Source organism: Ruditapes philippinarum, unplaced genomic scaffold (assembly GCF_026571515.1).
Source record: "Ruditapes philippinarum isolate M1 unplaced genomic scaffold, ASM2657151v2 ctg5605_1_1_1_1, whole genome shotgun sequence".
Taxonomy (NCBI): Eukaryota; Metazoa; Mollusca; class Bivalvia; order Venerida; family Veneridae; genus Ruditapes; species Ruditapes philippinarum.
The window spans coordinates 25,138-44,725 of record NW_026864088.1 but is presented as its reverse complement, the minus strand read 5'-3'; the positions used below and the strand labels follow the sequence as shown (position 1 = coordinate 44,725).

Here is a 19,588-nt window from a genome sequence, read left to right as displayed (position 1 = left end):
ATTGATGCACCTGTAGTGTAACACTACATCAGCGTGTTTGTACGTCATGTTTGTATATAATGCAAATAACATGACGTCAAATTGTAATTACTAAAGTGTACATTTGTTTTATTTAATGGCTTTATTACACTCCTGCACCTTGATTTATACAATAAAAATTTCTATTGATTGAATAATGGGCTAAAATAAAGTGTTTGCATTTAGGTGATTCCGCTTTGTCACCAAGTCTATCCAAAGTGAAAGTAGGCCAAAATTCATATAATAACAAAGTTCACGATGTAAAATGATGAGCCATTTGCATGTTTACTTCCAGTTCTATGTTTTAAGGACTGTTTTAAACAAAAATGAAAATGATAACAATAAGAAAATTTACCTTGAATATGCTTAATTTCTGAAGACCAATTAAGTACAATATGTTGTAAAGTTTTATGCACATTTCATGAATGGCAAAATCCAGTTTAAAGTCAGTTTTAGTGCAGACAAAATGCTATATTTTGCAGAACACACAAAATACTGTGTAAAAATTTAAGTAGTACCATGAAAATAAACATCAATAACCTATTTCTTGTGTACATGACAAACAGACACACTTCACTGTTACACAATATAAAGGTTAGATTTTAAAGTCTGGTTGTGTTTTCATTTTAATTGTAGTTCATCAGGCTAGAAATGGTTATTGTCTTCTTGCACTACTTTTTTACAAAAAAATAATGGAGGCCATGTGCTTATAAGGACATGTGATACTGATTTATTTGGAATTAAGGTTTGAAAGATTTTTGTATTTGCTACATAATATAGCATTTGTTGGCACAAAAACAGACTTAAAAATGGATTTTGCCATTCATGAAATGTGTATAAAACTTTGCAACATAATGTTCTTGGTCTTCAGAAATGTAGCACTTTCAAGGTAAATATTCTTATTGTTATGGTTTATATTTTGACGGTCGGTCTATTTACACCAAGACACCCCAAGACTACCCCAAGACACCCCTAGACCACTTCAAGACACCCAAGACTACGTCAAGACACCCCAAGACAACATCAAGACACCCCAAGACCACCCCAAGACACTTTTACTGACATGTTAATACGTCTTAAATTTACATTTTATATGGGAGGAAACTATGCGATTTCACATTTACACATTGAATCTCTCTTCATTTATTTCCATATATTTTTTAATGTAAGATTATAAATGTATTCTTTTTTGTGCAAAATAGTTTACAACAATGAAATAATTGCAATGTTGCGGGATTTGGGTGTAGTGCAAGTTTAATTCGGCGACAATGTCATTTTATGAGTGACACATTTTTGATGCCTGATTATTAAATTGATAACATTTTGTTTCATAATATTGATTTTTTTTTATTTCATCTGCCCTACATTTCATTAGATTAACATAGTCTTGCTGTTTCAGTAAAGTTAATTTTAATCAAAATATTTTTATTTTATATTAAAGAGCATATCAATAAATAGTTTAGTGATGAAAGAACTCCATACATAATTAACAATATTTGATATATTAAACAGTAATTAACAAGATGAGATGTAAATTAACAAGTGACGTATATAACACTTTCCCAATATACACAATATACACAATATATAAGTTTCTTGGAGTGTCTTGGGGTAGTCATGGGACTAAAAATGTGTATCTTTCTGTACCAGAGTAGTCTTGGGGTGTCTTGGGGTATCATGGGGTGTCTTGGGTAAACCTGGAAGTGTACTTTCAAATGGTTCATCATTTTACATTGTGAGCTTTGTTATTTTATGAATTTTGGCCTTCTTTCACTTTGGATAGACTTAGTGAAAACAAACATGGCTGACAAAGCGGAATCACCTTACGACGACAACAACAACACAAAAATCATTAATAGTTTGACTTTTCCATTGGAACTTGATCAGCTTGAACTGATCAGCTTAAAATCAATGTTCATTTCTCAAAAAATAAATTCACATTGTTTGTCATAAGTTATAGTTATAGTACATGAAACGATTTATTTACGAGGATATTACACTGGCTGGGGCGGTATCAAGGGATGTTTCTGCTAAAAAATGGCAATATGACCTAAACAGTGTAAGTGTTAACTTAAAACCAAGGGCCACTCTCTGCTGAATCAAATCCGACTAGGGCTAATGAATTCTTTCATGCGAGGAAGCTATCCAGCCAACTTATAGAAAGTCTGTGATTCAACTTCAAGTGCATATTTGTGACTGAAATAATGCAAAGATGGGCATCTGAGGACTTCCTTCACCAGTAAAACTGGAAAATGACCATATGCCCTATCAATGACATAAATGTAACTTGAAACCGACAAAATGAATAAATATATAAATACAATGTCATTTGATATACTTGTAGTTGTTTCTGACAGATTGATTCTCGAGACATGTATTTTCAGCATTAGAAAAAAAACAAGAAGTAAGAAAGGCTATTTATATCTATAGTATTTCTATTCTATTTTTTTCTTGTATATTTGCATTGTACAAAATAAAAGGAATAAGATATAAAATAATAAACAAAACTTTCTATTCTGATTTTAGCTATTATATTTTATTCAATGTGTACATAAAGCATGTCTGTTATCCAGCCATTCCAACCCCCCCCCCCCCTAAAAAAACTTTTGAAAAAAAAACATTTAAGTGACTCCTCATTGAAGTTATTGCCTACAAAAGGTTTGACTATTATATATAGGATATGGACTGGATAAAAGTTTACTTCTATATCATACAATTCACCTTTGCCAGTCAGTTATTGCAATACCCTTGATGTTTTCAAATTTTGATTTGATACGATCTAAAACATTCAGCCAGGTGAGATGATTGTCCACATGATACATAATGTTGGTAGCATTTATACACGCCCCTGTAGCACCTTTAAAAGCACTCGCCACCCAAATGTTACTAAATACTTTGGAAAAACGATCCCATATATCTACAATATAGAAACGGTTCTTCCTCCACTGGTCAACTCATGCCAGAAATAACGCACAAAGATGAAACTAGTCCACTACTCATGCCAGAAATAACACAAATAGAGGCACCTGAGATATTCCCCCAATAATCCTCTACTCCTGTTAGAAATACACACAGAATTGCACCCGGAGTCTTCCTGAAATAACACACAAAGGGGCACGTACTCCATTACTCATGCAATAAATAACAAAAAAGGGGACCCTGAGGTCTTCCTCCACTAGGCTGCTCATGCCAGAAATAACACACAATGGGACACCTTAGGTTTCCCTCCACTAGTTCACTCATGCCAGAAATAACACAGACAGGGGTACCTGAGGTCTTCCTCCAGTAGTTCACTCATGCCAGTAAAAACACACAAGTGAGCACCTGAGGTATTCCTTTACTTCTCCGATCATGCCAGAAGTAACACACCAAGAGGAGCCTGAGTTCTTTCTCCACTATCTTGAATATGCCACAAATAGCACACAGAGGGGTTGCTCCTCTATGTGAGATTTTGTTTTTGTTTTTACTATATACAAATTAGGAAAATCAATGATGCCCCCCGTGGCGGACCAGTTTTGACCCCAGGGATTTTATTTGAACTAACTTGGTAGACACCAATCAGAAGATATCTTAGCTCTAACTCTTTGGAGTTTTAAAATGAAGATTTTTTAAGTTTTTACAATACACATATATAAAGAAATTCAATGATCTCTAGCTTTTTGGGTGTTAAAAGAAAATTTTATAAGTTTTTGCTATATACATACATGTATTAGAAAATCAATGACGCCCTAGGCAGGGACAATTTTGACCCCAGGCATTTTATTTGAAACTCACTAGAACATGTAGAAGACATTTCAACCCAAATATATTTATAAACGTTCTAACTATTTGGGTTTTTTTTTAAAAGAGGATTTTTTAAGGTTTTTTTTCTTTCGGTTGACATGGCAACCAGAGTTCTGCATGGAAATTAATTCTTTAGGTGACCACCAAAAAAACATTTATGTATCATAACGACATTTGGATCGCGATGTAATTCCAAAATATCATAATGCCTCGTAGATCTGTAATGTGATCGATGTCATTAGATCCCAAGATTTATAAAGCCATGTAAATCTTCTTATAAATCCATGTGATGGTTGCCATGTGATTGCAAAATATCATTATGCCATGTGATTCTATTACATAGCGGATGGCCATACGACTTAAAATACGATTTAAAACACAATACATAGATGTTTTAACTGTCATGCTTCTCCAATTGACTTCAGATTTCAATTCAACGAAAATTTTCTTTAGTCCTGAATTGAAATTGCATTACTAAACTGACAATAGTTTACAATAAGTATAGTTTATGATGGCTAAACAACTTGCAAGAACTACAGAATATAGCTATAGTTTTTATTTAAATTTCCATTCTCTATACAGATAAATTCCTACACAGATGAAATTCACATTTCACAACCAATGATGTACTAGATAGTCATACATGAAATATCTAACACTAACATTATCATGACATAAGTTATAAGTTAATGTTGTAAAGAACAATAAACACTTAAAACTCTTGGTTTTATATGGATAGGAGAAATTATACTGTATAAAACCGATATATTGGTCTATGTTTCTAAACTCTCCGGCTCATTTTAGCAATTCTGTATAACATTTAAAATACCCTAATATAATAACAACATCTACGACTATATGTATAGTATGACAAAAATGCTTCATCAGGTTTCATATATATGTAATTATAATCAGATGAATAATCTCTGACAATATTTTAAACTAGAACTATCACTAAATGTGATTAATACCCCCGCAAGACTGCTTTGGAAATTGGGAAGTTACTAGTCACTAGTTACTAGTAACAGAATACCTTGCAAAAGAATTGGAAAAGAGTTATGGTTGTGGGAAATTAAAGATAGTTGTGGTTCTTGTATGTTGCATTTCCTTTTAATGTGGTTGACTATTGATGAAATTATATTGAATTACTCTGTAATAAGTCCAGAAAGAGTTACGCTTCTTGAGCACTGCACTTTCCCTCATTGCACTTGACAATTGTATGAAGTTCCATTAAACATTAGTTTTTAAGTAATGCACCGGACAAGGAAAAAGAACAAAGGGCAATAACTCTACAAATACTGAAGATGGAGTAATGGTTATTGTACACTGCACTTCCTCTCATTGCCTTTTACCATTGTATGAAGTTGTACTGAATTCCAACTACTAGTTTTCAAGTTATGCACTGGACAAAAAATAACAAAGGGCAATAACTGTAATTTGTTCAAATAGAGATATAGTTCTTGTGCACTGCACTTCATCTCACTGCCCTTGACAATTGTATGAAGTTTCATTGAATTCCAACTATTAATTTTCAAGTTATACACTGGACAATAAAAAGTAACAAAGGGCAAAAACTCTTAAATGAGTCAAGAAAGAGTTATGGTTTCTGTGCACTGCACTTCCTCTAAATGTGCTTGATCATTGTAGTCTTCTAGTTATGCTCCGGACAAAAAAAAGCAATGGAAAAGTAACAAAGGGCAATAACTCTGTAATTACTTTGGATAGAGTTATGGTTCTTGTGCACTGCACTTTCTCTTATTGTGCTTGACCATTGTATGAAGTTGTTTTGAATTCCTACCAGTAGTTTTCAAGTTATGCTCCGGAAAAGGAAAAGTAACAAAGGGCAATAACTCTGTAATTAGTCAAGATAGAGTTATGGTTATTGAGCACTTGCTCTCAATGTGCTCAATCATTGTATGAAGTTGTATTGAATTCCAATCAATAGTCTTCAAGTTATGCTCCGGACAATTAGTCAAGATGGAGTCATGGTTCTTGTACACTTCACTTCCTCTCAATGTGCTTGATCATTGTATGAAGTTTCATTGAATTCCAACCATTAATTTTCAAGTTATGCACTGGACAAAAAGAAAGCAATGGAAAAGTAACAAAGGCAATAACTCTGTAATTACTTTAGATAGAGTAATGGATTTTGTGCACTGCACTTCCTCTTATTGTGCTTGACCATTGTGTGAAGTTGTTTTGAATTCCTACCAGTAGTTTTCAAGTAATGCTCCGGAAAAGGAAAAGTAACAAAGGACAATAACTCTGTTATTAGTCAAGATAGAGTTATGGTTTTTGTGCACTTCCTCTCAATGTGCTTGATCATTGTATGAAGTTGTATTGAATTCCAATCAATAGTCTTCAAGTTATGCTCCGGACAAGGAAAATGATACGGACCGCTGGACCGAACGACCAACCGACCGACCACTGAGTAACTCCTATATAACCCCCCAAACTTCGTTTCGGGGGTATAATAAGTAAAATATATCTTACTTAACAACAAGCAATCCAACAAAATATGTTTTATTATATGACCTAAACTTGCCTTGTTGACTTTTTATAATAAGCATGCCCTCCTTCAGACTACTGGCTTATGCCTCATCATTGTCATAACTATTCAGATATTAAAAGAGAAATATAGTGACTAAGAAAAACAACTTAACTATACTTTTTTTTAGTTATGGCACTTTTATTTATATATTGCATTAACTTACACAGATACAACAAAAAAGACTTACATATGTCACCAGTATAAAGATAGGCCACACCTGTGCTTCCATATAGTCGGAACAAATTCTAGATTTTGGGGTACTTATTTTTCTGAATTCTAATACCAAAAGTTTTCACAATAAAAATCGATGGGTTTTGATTTCAAAACTATAGCAGAAGACCATAATACAAATTAAGTATAGAGGATTAACAATAAAGTTATGATTCCAAACGGTAGTCAACTCTAAACCTGTCAAAGTTAGTTATAAATTTAAAATACATGTACATGTATTCCGTATCAAAATGCGAAAGCTGTTTTAAAATAGATGTCTAGTTGGTATGACTGCACAAATTTGCAACCTGGCCCAATTCCAATTGTAGCAGGTCAGTCATTACAGCTCTTGGGCACAAAATGTATTTCATAAAGTATGAAAGATCCAACCTGTATGATTGAGAAGAATACAACAAACTTTTACACTGTGGTCTGTGATCAAATATTTCCTCCTTTACTAGCTACATGTATGCTATTATCAAACATAATGGCACAAAATTACTCGATTTTCGTAGGTCTACATCAAATATTGAATCAAGTAAAACATTCCTAATTCTATATTTTACCTCTTATAATACTATAATTGCATGCATAGAAACATTTTTTTTTCAAACATAGAAATATATTAAGAAGTAATCACAACAAATGTTTTTCAGTCTTTCAGCTTAAAAAGAATACAGCTAAAATAAGAGGAAAAAATAAAATACTAACAAGACGGCCTTTTTACTGAAACAATTGTGTAATGTTCTTGACTAGACCAAGTAAATTTCAAATAAACACTGAGGGAATAGCTGATATTTAAATGTTTGCTAGGATTTAAAGTTTTAATTGAAATTGACACAAATTTTCTGTCAGATTTACACAAAAGCCTTCATTAAATCTTAAAATATATATCAAGCAGTTTGTGTTTTTTTTTAAAAGAAATTACTAACTAAAACAGGAAAATAATACGATGTTGGCATGTACATCAAAACATGTACAATAAAGCACATTTTAGTACACAAGGTATTACATGAACATTGTACATTATACAAAAGCTTAAAGAAAAGCATTTAAATGTGGTATCTCTGCAGGAAACCTTTTCATAATCTATGTTAGACAAGCTATTCATTTTTAAATATCTTATCCCCTTCATATATGTATTAACTGTTGCAAGCTAAATTGATATTCTGGTTTTTTAAACCAGTATAGAATGGCTTCTTTTTGAGTAAGTCAAAGTGTTACCTACTGCCCCATGTTAGAACAAATCAGAAGAACATTTGAATAAAGTTTGCTTGTTTTCTGTTATCAAGTACAGGAAAAAATACACCCAACAAGATTTAAGAATGTAAATTTGTATGGGAATGAAAGAGCGAATATAATTAGACTTAATAATTGACTTTTAAGATATTCCTTGAGGGAACAAAACTAAAATTAAATATAAGGTTGATGGCCAACTAGATAAGGCTAATATGATAACACTCAACTTAATGCCATATACATTTCACAAAAAACATAATATTAAATACACTTTAATATAAATCAATCAGAAACATTATTAACAGACTACATCAAATCAACCAGAGATACCCCTAAATATAATGTACATTTCAAACATTTATATAAAACATTGTCTATAAGGCTAACTATACATTACAGAGAGATAATATTGCATATTGTAAGGTAATAACATGCATGTTTGGTAGGACTAGAGAATTGTCATAACCTAGGCAAGATCAATGCAGATGGGACATTTTATTACTACCCATGCCATGACAACCGATCCCTATATAAAATTATCTTTTTGTACAACAATATGTTATTTGGAATATTCATTACCTCCCATATACATATTCATTAAACAGAAATTCTAGATGCATAACATGTATATACAATATATAAGAGTAAAATGAGACAAGTCAGAATGTTTTTAATATTTTCATAAAATTCAAAACCCATAAAACCATGTTGCTACCATAATCTTATAACAGTCGATTCACAAAAGAGTTTTAATATAGAACATTTCTGCTATTCACACATGGATTCATTACGTAAACAGTATTAAATGTTCCAGAACAAAATATTATGATGTTACTTTAAGGAAGATTTTATGCACTTAGCAATGATTGAGTGTATGGGAAGTTCACTTTTAAGGACATATACCAACATATTTCTTTCATGCAGGTATCTTTCAATAATTATTACTCTTTAAAATTCAAAGAAAATAATTTGTAAACTGTAGGAAGCAGCAGATATACAGCTTTATATACTTTAAATGCAATTTATAATTATTTTATATTGTTTGGTAAAAGTAAAATAACTGTTACAAGATATTATATTAAATCTTCGATTTCAAAAGAAATGACTTTCCGCCATTCACATGAAATAAACACTGAAATCAAAGTCATAATAAGAAAATTTTACTGACAATGTTGAGAGCAAAAACATATTATCTTCCTGTCTAACATTAATGCAACAATTTATAATCATAGTCATACATGATAAACAGTTATATGCTAAAAAGCAACTTCTTTAGCAAATTCACTCAAGGCAGAGTCAAAAATCTCATGTTAAAAAATCCAACTTTAAGATAGTTAGAAAATATAAGATTATTATTTATATTAAAGTGCCTACATTTTATCATACAAAGTATGTTGTTGATAAAAAGAAAACCGACACTTTTTCTCAGTGCCGGATAATGTTGAAAAAAGACAGCATAGAAACAGGGGCATAATTATGCAGACATGCTAAAGCATCTTAATAGTCAACAAATATTTTTAAAAGAATACCTTAACAGTTTTTTTTCTACCCCTGAGAAATGCATTTCAAATTTAGGAGTGATCAAGAACTCCAAGTTTAAAGTGAACATTTTTGATGCTTTTCTTAACAAAACGTTAACCAAAATTTTAAAGTCAAAAATGGGGAACTGAGAAAAAAACAAACTCTAAAGTTATCTGTCCTTCAAAATAATTTAGGATTATCTGCCCTGCTAAAACTCGTCTTTTTATGACAATAAACATGTAGTGAAAAGCTTTTATACTTCCTGCGAAAAATGGACCTTAACGTAAAGATTAACCATCACAGATGCAGACACCAACGTCAACACGACAGTAATTACAATAACTCCACTTTTTCTCTTTGAAAAGTGAAGCTAAAAACATACTTAGACGCTTAGCTCTAGATTCAAAGGAACTGAATTTCCGGTCTTCACATGATATAAACACTGAAATCAAAATTATAAGCAAAAACTTTTTACTTTTACTGAAAAATGTTGAGAGCAAAGTCATAATTTTAACAAAAACACCAGATTTTATCCAATCACACATTGGCTATGTCTCTAGACTAGAGCCCCTATCCTGGTTCCTGGCCAACTCCACAATGTCGGTCATTTTGTCTATTTTAGGTTTAAGATATACACCACACCATTCATCAACAGTATCAGGAAAGAAAACAATGTTTAGAGAAGTCTCAAACTTTTTATGTAAAAGTTTTAAGCCATTTAGAAGCCTGAAATGCAACAACAAAAGAAAATATCGGCATTTCTGGTATCAATGAGAAATTGTTAAGAATCGGAAAAAAACCTTCCTATGACGTAGGTATATGTATATTAATTTAGCATGATTTTGATGTCAATGTAAGTTGGATATTCACTTGCTTTCAGTTTCAAAAAAAATCTTAAGTAAAGGCATGCACAGACGAAACACAATATTCAAAACAATTTTAAGTAAAAAGTATTCAGTTTTTATGAAAACTAACAATTGAATGTATAATTGTTATACCCAATAAAGGCTTATTCTTTTTTTTTTTTCGCTGGACATTAAGATGAAAATTTTAAGTTGGTCAGCCAACAACATAGAGCCTGATCAGACTGCACAGATAGAAAAGCTGGCCTGACTAGTGGCAAAAGCTAATAAATATAACTGTTTGAACATCAATATATTTAAGCTGAAATAACAACCAGAAATAAACACATACACAAAAACAAGCATTTACTGTTGACCACAGGGTGCCTCAAACAATTAACATAGAGGCATTTGCTTTATTCCAAATCTTGTAAACTTACAATGTTATGATATTATTTGTTCTAAAAAAATCTCTAATCCCCCCAAAATGAAATTTCTATAAAAGTTGATACTGTACCGTAAGACAGTGTGCATACATACCTTACTGCTTGAGCCAGAAGTGCTTCTAGATGCATTGGGTTTGTGAAGTTTCTACGCATGTGATATTCATTCATCCACGACAATCTCCTACAATAAACCGATCAAAATTAACCCTCAAGTTACAAACTTAAATTTACAATTGATTATAAATCATTTTACATGTTCTCGTTCATCAAGCTGTATATACTGTTTATATTTGGCCCACCAATATGTTTGAAAAGAACATCAAAATTTGTGTAAAAAGGTGTATAAATTGAGCTAAAAAATAAGATTTATCTTGTAAAGATCATAATATAAGTATCTATGTAACTTTTCGAGGAAGCTTACGTAACTTAAAATATTTAAAGCCTAAGAGTTCTTAACAATTATCACACAGAGTCGAAGTTGTGATTTCAACTATCACTAAAGAAACTCCACTAAGATCCATGGTTTAAAAACATCAAATTTGAAATTCTTAAAGTGATTAATGAGTACACATAAAACAGAAAATATATAAATAAACAAAATTATAAAGAAATATACTCCACATTTTACTTGAAAATTATTTCTTAGTACTACCTTTAGCCAGATTTTTTGTTAAAAAATGTTGAGCAACTTTTCATTGTTGTGGCCATTTTTCACAATTATGAAAACAATTATTCTGGAAAAACGAAAGAAACGAATGATATGGGATTTAGCAATTAAGTTATTTATCAATACGTACATCAAATTGTAATATACACCTGATGATGACAAATGTATGAGAAAGTAGCACAAACAAAATTATGTTTGAAAGATAAGAAGTAGATTAACTGTTGTAAATGATGCAGCTGATGATTTTATCCAAAATTACTTTACACCTTGCAATGCCTGGACAGGCAAATAGACAGGCAGACAGACAGACAACTCTGCATTATAATACATCCTAAAGTTATATCTTTGGGGGCGTATAAAATTGGTAAAATATAGAAATGGTAAAAATTCAAGTATTTTATAGAGGAACATACCCTTCACTATGCAGGAAATCCTCATAGGCAGCTTCTAACCTGAGTAGTTCTATTGTGTCTTTATAAATATCTGAACCAGGAAATTCACATGCTGGAATGTCCTTCCTATGAAAAGTGAGCAAAAAATACCATGACCTTTCTTTATAAATTCTCCCCAAAAACTGTCAATGACAATAGTGAATAAACTGATATTGAAAGATATTTGTTAGTTTGTCTAGAATTTCTGTATAAACCAAACTCTCCAAGAACTTTGCCATGCAAAAAATGTCATACCTGAGCAAACTAGAAAAAGGAAAAACAGCTTGAAAAGTAATTCAATTAGAAATATATGTACATAAAATTTATTAAGAAAGATCTTCATCTTTCAAAACTATTCTGGAACAAACATCCTCACATGCCACTTTATCAGAAGGATATTATGAAAAATATAAATCATAGTATTACTGACTTAGATATTATGTTCTCTACACACATTTAGTATGGACATTTACAAAGAAAAGTAACTCCTTATTATATATAAACAGAGTTACAGCTCTTTGACATCCCACTTTACCACATCAAGATTTATTTATCCAATAAGTTCCAATGTTGATACAATGTAATTTTAAATTTTTTAGCTCCAGATAAAAATAAACAAGAGGGTCATTTAGGCCACAAGGATGGGGCCAATTTTAACCCCAGGACTTTAATTTAGACACCCATTAGAAGATGTTTCATGCTAAATATCTAAGCTCTAGCTCTTTGGGTTTTTTAAAAGAAGATTTTTAAAGTCTTTATGAACAGACGAAAAATCAAGGATAATGTGAAAAGCAATGCCATACTTTAGTCATACAGATTTGTAAAGAATTCAACGTAGAAGTATTACAATATTATCTCATTTTTCTTTTAAATTATTAATATTAATACACTTTAATCATTGGTAATTATGCAAAACATGAGATCAGTAATAGCATTTTAATTTAAGAACACCTGTCTTTAATGATCTCACAATGTTATATTGCATAGGATATACTTATACACACACATGTTAAACATGGTTTAATATCTACGTCAAATTATTTCAAAAATTTTAGTCAATACATTATACACGGATCAATATTTAAATCACAAAGTACTCCAATATTAAAATAGGAAAATAAAGCTATACCATACATACTAATAATACCTATATAAAACTAGAAGAACTATCGCTGAATGCGATTCATACCCCCACCAATGTCCTTGACAGAAGACGACTTGGAAAGGTGGTTAAGGCAATTACAAATATATATACATAAAAAGAAATTATCTCTGGTGAAAAAAAAGACAAATTATAAGGTAATAGTATAAAAATATATTGTCAAATCATGTTCGAAACAGTTACAAATAACCTTAAATTTTCCCAATGTACTAAAACAAAAAAAAGCAGTGAAGTTAAGAAAATAGCATAATTATGTCAAAATGTAATTAAGAGTGGAAAAACTTTGCATACTTAGCTTACTTGTGACCCTTCATATATTATATAGTTTCAAGTGAATTTCTGTTCTAGTTTCAAAAACATTTAAGTATTAATGGTTATATCAGAACATCTTCTAAGCCTAAAAGGGGCATAACTTGTGTCATAATTCAGTGGAATTGTAGAAGTTTCCTCATCTGAGCTTACTTGTAACCATTCATGTAAATTTTAAGTTTCAAGTAAATATCTGTTCTAGTTTAAGAAATATGACATCAAAATGGACTTAACTTTGTCAAAATACTATATAAAGTTATCCCCCAACTTTTTTTTAGTTATGAAACTTGACCTGCATATCTTACTTGCGACACTTCGTATATATATATATATATGAAGTTTCAAATGATTATCTGTTCTTGTTTTAGAAATATTCAAGTACATGTTAATTTTTCAGAACATTTTATAAGTCAATTTTTTACCTTCAAGTGTGGCCTTGACCTTAAGCTGGCACAAGGGTCAGAAAGGTTCTGCACATTGCCCAGTTGGGATAAACATTTGAGTCAAGTTTGAAGAAAATCCTTCCATTAGTACAGAATTTATAGAGCGGACACGACATATTGTCTAGTATTGATTGTATGTAAATTTAATGACTAAAAAGGGGGCATAACTTTGTCAAAATGCAATACAAAGTTATGAAACTTGACCTGCATATCTTACTTATGACAACTCATATATCTTTCAAGTTTCAAGCAAATACCTGAAATTTTCAGAAATATTCAAGTACATTTTAAAATTTAAGAACATATTTTACCTTTAAGTGTGACCTTGACCTTAAGCCGACACAAAGGTAACATGGGTTCTGCACATAACCTTCTTGAGGTGAACATTTGTGTAAAGTTTGAAGAAAATTCTTCCATTAGTATAGGATTTATAGAGCTGACACGACTTATTGTCTAATATTTGATTGTATGTAAATTTGAAGACTTAAAAAGGGGCATAACTTTGTTATGAAACTTGACCTGCATATCTTAATTGTGACAATTCATATATATTTTAAGTTTCAAGCAAATACCTGTGCTAGTTTCAGAAATATTCAAATACATGTTAAAAATATTTTCTTAGTCAATTTTTGACCTTCAAGTGTGACCTTGACCTTAAGCCGGCAAAAGGGTGACATGGGTTCTGCACATAACCTTGTTGAGGTGAACATTTGACCCAAGATTGAAGAAAATCTTTCAATTAGTGTAGGACTTACAGAGCGGACACAACATACTGTCTAATATTTGATTGTTTGAAATCTGACCTTTAATTGTGACAAAGCGAATCCATTACTACCCCCCCCCCCCCCACACACACACACATATTGTGGTGGGGGTATAATGAAAAGCGATGTAAAACATACAGATTTTAGCTTGTTTAGCTTATCATAGAATCAATACTCTATGTTAAACTTATTTTTCTTAACAAGCAAAAAAAAATAACTTGGCGAAAATGGCGGACGGAGGTATTGGATCAGATAAATTTGTCAACTTTAAATGTTGTTTATGTGAAAAGAAAAATATAACAAAACAGGCAGATATTTATTGTGTGAAATGACAGGATTATTATTGTTTACCATGTACAGACTGGCACAGTTTTTTTTCCTGCGAAGGACCTGCATCGGTTTATAGACAAACCAAGTTTCAACACTGCTAAATCGGTGCCAAATTGTCCAGTTGAAAAGTGTGAAGCTCATAAAACCAAGTTGCTAGATATGTTTTGTGCAGATCACAATGATATAGCATGTGCGATTTGCATAGATATAAAGCACAGGTAAATCTTACTTGGAATCTTTGATTAAAATTTTGAATCAAATTGAAACTAAACTGTATGCTGTCACATTATTCAATCAATGTAAAAATGAATATCTCTCTTAGCTATTACCATATAACAAGCATATCACACAAGCTCACTTTTAATTTTGTTGATATTTTTGCTCTAAAATTATTTCTCATTTGCTTCAATTGATATAAAATCAACGTTAATCGATGCAATGATATGACACTGTGTATATACATGAAAAATAGAAAAGATAGAAAACAAATTTTAAGAATAAGCATGTATTTTAAATGCCATGTAAACTAAGAAATAAAAGAGAAAACTTTGGAATTATTGTCTTACATTTTTTTCTCAAATCTGGAGACAATTGGTTAGTCATAATACATGTATTTTACACTGTAATCTTAACTTTTTTAATGCTCAGAATTGAAGTTATTTTCAAATTAAAATTTTCAGAACATGTATATATGTAAATTTAGTCTTAAATGAAGTTGGTAGCTGGTATAAGACGACAAATCTAGGGTTAAACAAATACAGAGCTCCTTCATATAAAAACTAAAATTGGGGACAAAGAGAGAGCAAAGACACTTATTGTAAAAGAGCTTAAAGCACAGATGGACAAGTCTGTAGTGTCAATAAGACACTTCAGAAAAGAATTGGAAGTAATACTGGACACATTTGAAAACGCTTCATTAAAAAGTTTAAAAGAAAAGTACAAACATGCTAAAGAGAAGATAGAGAATGATATCAAGAAGCTACAGAAACATATTGATGAACTTAAACTTTCATCACAAAAACTTAAAAAATCAGTATGGAATAAAGTACAAGGGTTTGTCACTGTAAAAACTTCTCAGAAATAAATTGTTGATTCTTATGAAACAGAAATGTTATTGACAAATGCAGCAGATGTTAAAGTTGAATTCATTGATGATTCAACAATAAAGGATGCCTTAAAAGACTGTGAGACATTTGGATTGATTTCAGTGACTGTAACAGGCAAACTGTATGTTGTGAAAAGCAAGAGACAAGTCAACATCAAACATGTAAATGATAGAACATCATGTCATGTTCAGGGTACATGCTTCACTGATGATGGTCTATTATTTCTAGCTGACTATAACAACAAACCATTAAAGCTTATTGATTTGTCCTCAGAATCCATAAAAGACCACTTAGATTTGACATGCCTCCACATACAATTTGCAAAATAATCAAGAACGACTTTGCAGTAAGTCTAAACAACCAAACCATTCAATTTGTTTCAATGGGTGATAAACTTATTACTTCCAAACAACTGAAGCTAGATCATCACTGTTACGGACTGGTCTACAAAGACAAAAAATTATTCATCTTTAATAATAATACAGCACTCTACATTCATGATATGAATGGCACATTGTTGCAAACAATTACAACTGATAAACAAGGTAATGCAATCTTCAGTAACAGCAGACATATCAGTGTCAGCAGTGATGGCAAGATGATTTATGTGGCTGATCCTTGTAAAGGTCTGATTGTCCTTGACCTTGAGGGAAATTACCAGACAACAATTACTGATCCGGATTTTGTTTATCTATGTGGAGTTTGCACGGACAAACGTTGAAACATATGTGTGTGTGGATCGGGGCAGTCAAAACTTGTCCAGATCAATGAGAAGACTGATGTTAAATTGGGAGCCCTTGGAAATGTTTCTAAAAGTTTTCCCACAAGCTTTGATTTGAAACATAATAGACTGGTGGTTACAAATTTGTCTAGTAATATGATAGAGGTGTATGATATATTCTTAGTCTACCATACTGAAATAAAACTAGTGACATCAAACTGAAGTTAAGATGTGCACTATCATAGCTTATGTAAATCACAATGATGAACAGCATTATTATCAATTTTTCATTCTTACTTTTAATTGGGGTCCATTTGAAAAAAAATGTTTTTTTTTTCAAACATTCTTTTTGGTTGAGTTTTAAGGACATTTTATGCTTCAGAAACAAACCAAATTTTATTTCCTATGAAAAGGCAACAATGGGATTTACAATAGAGCTGATTATTAAAGTTTTAACCTAAAAGATATATGGAAAACCCACGATTCCCAGAAAATGGCTAACTTTGACCCCATAATTTAAATGACAAAACTTTGATTATGTCCAATACACAATGTTTCATGCAAAATACCAAAGCTCTAATCTGATATGATTTTAAAAGACATATAAGGAAAATCAATGAACCTACGGCTTATATTCGAACAAGCTTGGTAGAGGTCCACTTGATGTTGACTCATGACAAATATCTAAGCTGGAACGGCTTCGGGGAGAAGATATTTAAAGAATTTACTATAAACATATACGGAAAACCCATGACCCTTTAGGCGAGGCTAGTTTTAATCCATGGTCTCCAAACAAAATTGGTAAAGTTTCCACCTTATACCAAATATCATAGCTTTACCCAGAGGAGATGATTTATAAAGATTTTTTTTCGGTTGCCATGACCAGCAGTTTTTACATGAAATGAATATTTCTGAACAACTTTTAAAGATCACCCGAAGATCATTTCTAGAAATGTTGTTCACAAAGAAGAGGACGGATGCCGGATGATGGAAGTTTAGTGATGACCTCACTTTGAAGAATATGTGCTCTGGTAAAGCTAAACAGTTACCGCTCAAAGTAAATTCAAAGACATGTGGGATTAGTGACACAATCAAGTCATTATAACTCTGAAATGAAACAAGCCTGTTGAACGAATCCTGAATTTTTTAAAGTTAAATGAATTCTAAAACGGACTTTTAACTTATTGTGTTGTAAAATAAAAAGACATAATATTATTTATCACACACCTGTGCCGATTTTGCGACTCCGTAAATATGGTATTGCACGGCCATGCATATCCTCTATATAATCAAATAAAACAACAGGTGCATCTTTATATTTTGCATCCCATTTTGAGTTGTTAGATCTTGTATTAAAATGGAAGACATAAAGCAGTCCCTCATTCAAGCTATGTTTGTAAACACCAAGAATAAAGCTCAATATAATCAATTTGAATGACCAATGTTGCTTGAAATAGAAAATGTAGGGCAAAAGATAAATCAGAGCTTCTACCGGCTTTGGAAACCTGTTGTAAATATAACATGGGTAAGTGCACTTCAGAAAAGTTCAATTATGAGTGTATGGACAGGATAGTAATAATTATTGTCCATGGTTTTTGCAGTGAGGCGTTGGTAGTGCATATAGCTTTTACCTGCCACCCCTGTGTACTTTTAAATTTGAGATTGTACATTCTTAATCATATTTAAATCTAAAGTATAATGTGTATAAAAATATTTACAAGATCAACAAACAAAATTTGATAGGCTATGTTTTATGTGTGTACCTAACTACCTTAAATGATGATTCGTACTGTCCTGATTGTTTTTGTAAATATTGAAAATTGCATGAATTGAGTTTTCCATTATTGTGCTTATTTTAATTACACTTAAATTATTACATAAACGTTGAAATAAGTCATTGCACTGTTATATAGTACCTTTCTTTAGTGACCTAAATATTTTCATATTATATTTATTATATATTTACCGTCATGTTTTAAATAAACTCAAAAATTGTACACTGATAATACAGTGGTTTAATCAAAATCTAGTACGATTCAAACTACTCTATCGATATTACCATATTTGCTGTTTTACATATTGAAGTTAAACTTATTATACTGATTATCAATAATCTCTGATATGTTTGTTTGTAGTAACTAGGAAGTAAAAAAGTAACTGTATAAAATGGAGGACGGAGGTTTTGGATCAGATGAATTTGTCAACTTTAAATGTTGTTTATGTCAAAAGAAACATATAACAAAAGAGGCGGATATTTATTGTGTGGAATGTCAGGATTATTATTGTACACCATGTACAGATGTGCACAAAATGTTTCCTGCAATGTGCACACATCAGTTTATAGACAAGACAAGTTTCAACACAGTAAGCTTACAGAAATCATTGCCAAGTTTTCCAGTTGAAAAATGTGGAGCTCATAAAACGAAGTTGCTAGATATGTATTGTGCAGACCACGATGATGTAGCTTGTGCGACCTGCATAGCCGTAAAACACAGGTTAGAATCTTTTAAGTGTATAAAGCTATATATCTGATGCAAAATTTATTGTTTGGATTTTAAAAAAGAATATTTCCAAAATGCTTGTATGAAATAACACAGGTTAGATTCTCTAATTATAATATTAAATTTAACTGAAACCATTGCATTTTTCAATCAATGTACAACCACCTGAAACTGAATTAAAGACAATTCATATCTCTGTTGTTATAATTATCACACAAGCATGTAGACAACAAACAAGCACATAATACATGTTCCAATTCATATAAGATTCTGTGGCAGAGATTTCAAACACCCTTTTTTTACACTTGTACACTTTTAATTTTCCACCACATTAGAATAGAAGACGAGAACGAACGTTTAAATCCACATATTTTATTTTCTATTTGTTCACATTTTTGGTTGTATCACTACTTTACTATATTCTATATAGTCCAGAAACATACAAATCAGAGCGTATATTTGTACCAAAATTGTTATCACCAAAAAAGTATGAAAATCATGATTTAGAGTAAACCTAAAGAGTAATGTTTTCCCGCCTTAACTA

General features: G+C 31.4%; 2 protein-coding genes across 4 annotated transcripts in view; one reads left to right on the top strand and one right to left on the bottom strand.

Annotated features, from left to right (window-relative positions):
- The window catches only part of LOC132724393 (hexosaminidase D-like), a gene marked incomplete at its 5' end in the record, with an annotated part of 49,955 nt that overhangs the window by 10,832 nt on the left and 19,535 nt on the right, over positions 1-19,588 (bottom strand). Inside the window, 3 exon segments of one of the 2 annotated variants that reach the window (XM_060709247.1) lie at positions 4,343-10,048; positions 10,705-10,791; positions 11,691-11,795. In XM_060709247.1, coding sequence (XP_060565230.1) covers positions 9,871-10,048; positions 10,705-10,791; positions 11,691-11,795 — 370 coding nt within the window. 2 annotated transcript variants of the gene reach the window in all.
- Positions 1-19,588, top strand: part of LOC132724392 (uncharacterized) — a 32,885-nt gene that overhangs the window by 5,094 nt on the left and 8,203 nt on the right. Inside the window, exon 1 of one of the 2 annotated variants that reach the window (XM_060709246.1) lies at positions 11,818-19,038. The exons of the other annotated variant lie outside the window; for it this stretch is intronic. Coding sequence (XP_060565229.1) covers positions 18,710-19,038 — 329 coding nt within the window. The 5' untranslated portion in view covers positions 11,818-18,709. Of the gene's footprint in view, positions 1-11,817; positions 19,039-19,588 lie in introns of those variants that run through there. 2 annotated transcript variants of the gene reach the window in all.